At 56.4% G+C, this 2,685-nt stretch overlaps 2 protein-coding genes and 1 pseudogene across 2 annotated transcripts in view; 1 reads left to right on the plus strand and 2 right to left on the minus strand.

The window, feature by feature from the left end:
* The window catches only part of ACA1_371770, a gene marked incomplete at both ends in the record, with an annotated part of 1,209 nt that extends 222 nt beyond the window's left edge, over positions 1 to 987 (minus strand). The window contains 3 exons of the mRNA XM_004340299.1: positions 177 to 305; positions 397 to 507; positions 602 to 987. Of these exons, the coding sequence (XP_004340347.1) occupies positions 177 to 305; positions 397 to 507; positions 602 to 987 (626 nt within the window). The remainder of the gene's footprint in view (positions 1 to 176; positions 306 to 396; positions 508 to 601) is intronic.
* Positions 988 to 1,233: 246 nt separating this feature from the next.
* On the plus strand, positions 1,234 to 1,524 carry ACA1_371780 (uncharacterized protein; the record flags this gene model as incomplete). The annotated part of the gene is made up of 1 exon (XM_004340300.1): positions 1,234 to 1,524. One exon carries the CDS (start codon positions 1,234 to 1,236, stop codon positions 1,522 to 1,524), a length of 291 nt encoding a protein of 96 aa, XP_004340348.1.
* Positions 1,525 to 2,043: 519 nt separating this feature from the next.
* Positions 2,044 to 2,685, minus strand: part of ACA1_371790 — a 4,390-nt pseudogene continuing 3,748 nt past the window's right edge.

Below are 2,685 nucleotides of genomic sequence, written 5' to 3' on the forward strand. Positions count from 1 at the left end.
ACATCTCGAACCTGCGAACACCAGCGATTGAGTGCGTGTGTGGTGTGTGCGTGTGTGCGTGTGCGGTGTGCGTGTGTGCATGTGTGCGGTGTGCTATGTGCGCTGTGTGCGATGTGTGCGATGTGTCGTGTGTCGTGTGTCGTGTGTCGTGCGGTGTTGAGTGGAGGTGGGCGCACCACTTGAGGGCGATCTCCCCGAGGACGGTGGTGGGTACGCCGGTGAGGACGTGCCAAAAGTCGTGCACCTCGCGATACCGCTGCATCACGTAGGCCAGCTCCGCGTCATCCACGAACCGCACCGCCGGGCTGTGTCACCATGTCAGCCTTCACAACACACAACACACACAACACACAACACAGGCCCAGGAGATGTGCTGAGCGGGCGTCGTCAGGGTACCGCTCGTCGGGGGTGAATTCGTGTCCGCGCATCCATCGGGCGTAGGCCCCGCCCAGCGTGTCCTCCGGCATCGCCAGCAGCCGATCGAACGCCAGCGTGTCTTCCGTGATCCTGGGACGCGCCGTGTCAGCCATCACACGACACACACCGCCGCACACACAACACACAACACACACACGACACATACCACCGCACACGCACGCACCTGGGCTTGGTTTGCAGAATCTCGAGGCCGACGGGGTGAGCGGCCATGCGGGCGTGGAGGGCGCGAAGGGCGGACGGGCCGGTGGTCTCGCCCAGCGTGGCCACCATGTCGGCCCGCTCCGGGTTGATGATGGCCGCCAGCGCGGAGCCCGCCGCCAGCAGACCCTTCTGGAAGAGCGACGTTGGTCGATGGTTGGCGTACAGATTACAGCTCGCATCGATGATGGGCGGCGGTGCCGCGGTGCGCTGTGGCGTGGCGGCGGTTGATGCGGAATTCGAAGAAAAAGATGAAGATGAAGAGGCAAAGCGAAGAGATGTTGAGGTGGCAAGCGCAGTGGCACGAGGGCAGAGCCTACAGCACATCGAAAGCTGCCCTCCTCTCTTCATTCTTTTTTCCTTACTTTTGATTTATAATACACACAATTTTAATTCGAATAAAATTTGTTGAGAGAAGAAAAGAAAAGAAATGCTATTTCCTATTGTCGGGAAATAAAAGTACGGCCTTTTTGCTACTGGTCCGTCAGTCGGGCAAATCTGTGGTGCTCGGCAACAAGTCTCGTTGTCTTCACTCAACAACAAATAAATAAGTCAGTTCGACCTTGACACCGTCGCTAAACAATCCCACAAACGAAAATGTGTTTCGAAGATACGTGCGGGTGCTGCTACAACCTGTGCAAGGCCCTCCTCTTGATCCTCCTGTGGCCGTTCACCCTCATCGTGTGCCTGCTGGGCGTCATCATCTTCATCATCCTGCTTCCGTTCTACATCTGCAGCAAGTGCTGCTGCTGTCCTGGCTGCTGCCTGGTCAACTGCGTCGAAGATCACATCGTGAAGAAGATGATCAAGCTCCCGCTCCTGGTGTGCCTCACCATCTGCGCGAGCTGCGGCTCGGCTGCCGACCGCACCCACGACATCGTCAAATAGATGAACGGACAAATCGCGAAATCGACAGCTTTCATCCATTCACCAACAGACAACTCAGGGAGCAGGCGGGAAGAGAGAGAAGAAGAGGTCGACGGGCACGAACTGGCGACTGCCGAAAACGAGACCCGGGGCGACCGACCAGGAGGAGCGAGCGAACAAGGAAGAAGAGAGAGCGTCCCATAAGATGAAGAAGACGGCCGAAGGCGAATCCAACAGCACGCAGGCTACTACTTATTATTTTATTATATTTTATTTGCTGTACTTGATAACTGGGGGCGTTGCACATACAAGACAAAAGAAGAGGACTATTTTGTGAACAGGCACACGAGTCAACCACCTTGGCGCCTTTGTGGTCTTTGAATTATATGGTTGATTGGTTGGTTGTGGTCATTTGTACAAGGCTCACCTCCTTTCCACTCCCTCTAAGCACCCGCCCCACCTCGTCTCGAGCGCTCGATGTGTCATTAGCTGGTTTGACCCTTGGTCGAGGGTGGTCGTGTTGAGATCACACGATCGCCCTCACAAACGGGCCACCACCACGGTGACGTTGTCGGCGCAGAGCGAACTGGAGGTTGCGGACCGCACAAGGCAGGACGCCATGTCCTCGACCGAATCCATGCCCTCCACGATCTGCATCGCCTCCTCGCCCGGCATCACGTCCCACAACTACACGCACGCGCCAGACAACCAATGCTGCATCAGTACCAGCAGCAACTATGATAATAATAAATAACAATAACAAGTGTGAACCGAAGAGACTGGGGGGACGTACGCCGTCACTGGCGACGATAAGCATGCTGTCCTCGTCGGTGAGTTCGATCGGCTGGCACACGTACGGCTCCGAGATGAGGCCCAAGCCGTTCTCCTTCATGAAGTGATCGCCCAGAGCCCTGCTCACGGCCAAGCCTGTGAGGAAAAAAATGAGGAAAGTGAGGGCCATCAGCATGTTGGCTATCGATTTCATGGAATACAAGCGCAGGCGCGCGGCATAACACGGTGAGGTACCATTGATGCGAGTGGCGCCAGCGCTGAGCTCAACGCCCATACCGACCAGCCTCTCCCTCTCTCCTTCGTCCGTGACCTTGTGGTCATACGTGAGCTTGACCGTTTGATTGCCGCGTCTGTTTGGGCAGTCAGCGGGGTGAGTAATCTAAAAATCCG

This window comes from Acanthamoeba castellanii, assembly GCF_000313135.1.
Source record: "Acanthamoeba castellanii str. Neff unplaced genomic scaffold scf7180000084664, whole genome shotgun sequence".
Taxonomy (NCBI): Eukaryota; Discosea; order Longamoebia; family Acanthamoebidae; genus Acanthamoeba; species Acanthamoeba castellanii.